This window comes from Mustela putorius, unplaced genomic scaffold (assembly GCF_011764305.1).
Source record: "Mustela putorius furo isolate JIRA1106 unplaced genomic scaffold, ASM1176430v1.1 tig00000095_pilon_pilon_pilon, whole genome shotgun sequence".
Lineage (NCBI taxonomy): Eukaryota > Metazoa > Chordata > Mammalia > Carnivora > Mustelidae > Mustela > Mustela putorius.
In genome coordinates, this window is record NW_025421280.1 from 29,655,223 (window position 1) to 29,656,837 (window position 1,615).

Below are 1,615 nucleotides of genomic sequence, written 5' to 3' on the forward strand. Positions count from 1 at the left end.
TCCTTGCGTGTTCTTGATCATAGAGGAAAAATGTTCCCTCTATCCCCAGTGAGAACCATGTTTGCTGTGGGTTTTCATGAATGGCTTTATGTTGAGAGTGTTTCCTTCCATTCCTAGTTTTTAGTGTTTTTATTATGTGCCATATAAACATAAATGTTAATTGTTTGAGTGAAGAATATAAAAAATAATGCACTTGCCAGGTTCGTAATGCATGATTTTGTCATGTTCTTTCTTTTTTGTTTTTGTAGTCACATCAGTGACATGGAACTGGAGAATGATACACAAATTTCAGAATTTCTTCTTCTGGGATTTTCAGAGGAACAAGAACTGCAACCCTTCCTCTTTGGTCTGTTTCTATCCATGTACCTGGTCATCATTCTTGGGAACCTGCTCATCATCCTGGCTGTCAGCTCAGACTCCCACCTCTACACCCCCATGTACTTCTTCCTGGCCAATCTGTCCCTTGTAGACATCTGTTTCACCTCCACCACTGTCCCTAAGATGCTGGTGAATATACAAATGCAGAAAAAGGTCATAACTTATGAAAGTTGTATCATACAGATGTACTTTTTCATACTTTTTGTAGGTTTGGACAACTTCCTCCTGACTGTGATGGCTTACGACCGCTTTGTGGCCATCTGTCACCCCCTACATTACATGGTCACCATGAGCCCCCGGCTCTGTGGACTATTGGTTTTAGTGTCCTGGATCATGAGTGTTCTGCATTCACTGTTACAAACCCTAATGGTGTTGAGGCTGTCCTTCTGTACAGAGGTAGAAATCCCCCACTTTTTCTGTGAACTCAATCAGATGATCCAACTTGCTTGTTCTGATACCTTTCTTAATGACATGGTGATGTATTTTGCAACTGTGCTGCTGGTTGCTGCTCCCCTGGCTGGGGTCCTTTACTCATACTCTAAGATAGTTTCCTCCATATGTGGGATCTCAACAACTCAGGGGAAGTACAAAGCATTTTCCACCTGTGCATCTCACCTCTCCGTTGTCTCCTTATTTTACTGTACAGGCCTAGGAGTGTACCTTAGCTCTGCTGCTCCCCAGAGCTCCCACTCAAGTGCAATGGCCTCAGTGATGTACACAGTGGTCACACCCATGCTGAATCCCTTCATCTACAGTTTGAGGAACAGAGACATAAAGGGGGCTCTAAATGTATTTTTCAGAAGGAAGCCATGAAAGTTCCATTTTTTCCCCCCAAAAGTACCTGTTATTGAAGGCTAATTCCTAACAGACAGAAATTGTTAATCTTTGATAGGATCATGAAATAAGAACTCAATCCCTGTATTTGTGCCCTGGAGAGTCACGTTTTCTTAAGTTCAACTGTTTCATTAAACTTTCTGTTCCTTTTAAAAAGGGATTTTATTTATTTATTTGATGCACATAGAGAGATTACAAGTAGGCAGAGAGGCAGGCAGAGAGAGAGGGGGGAAGCAGGCTCCCTGCCAAGCAGAGAGCCTGATGTGGGACTAGATCCCAGGACCCCGAGATCATGAGTTGAGCCAAAGGCAGAGGCCCAACCCACTAAGCCACCCAGGCACCCCTCTGCTCCTTTTGATAGCCAATATTTTTTTCTTTTTTGTTTTCTTAATTTCCAAGTTAT

At 42.7% G+C, this 1,615-nt stretch overlaps 1 protein-coding gene across 1 annotated transcript; it reads left to right on the forward strand.

The window, feature by feature from the left end:
* Positions 1–207: 207 nt before the first annotated feature.
* Positions 208–1,191, forward strand: LOC101677228 (olfactory receptor-like protein OLF4). The gene has a single exon (XM_004761154.2). The coding sequence runs from the start codon at positions 208–210 to the stop codon at positions 1,189–1,191; it is 984 nt and encodes a 327-aa protein (XP_004761211.2).
* Positions 1,192–1,615: the final 424 nt, after the last annotated feature.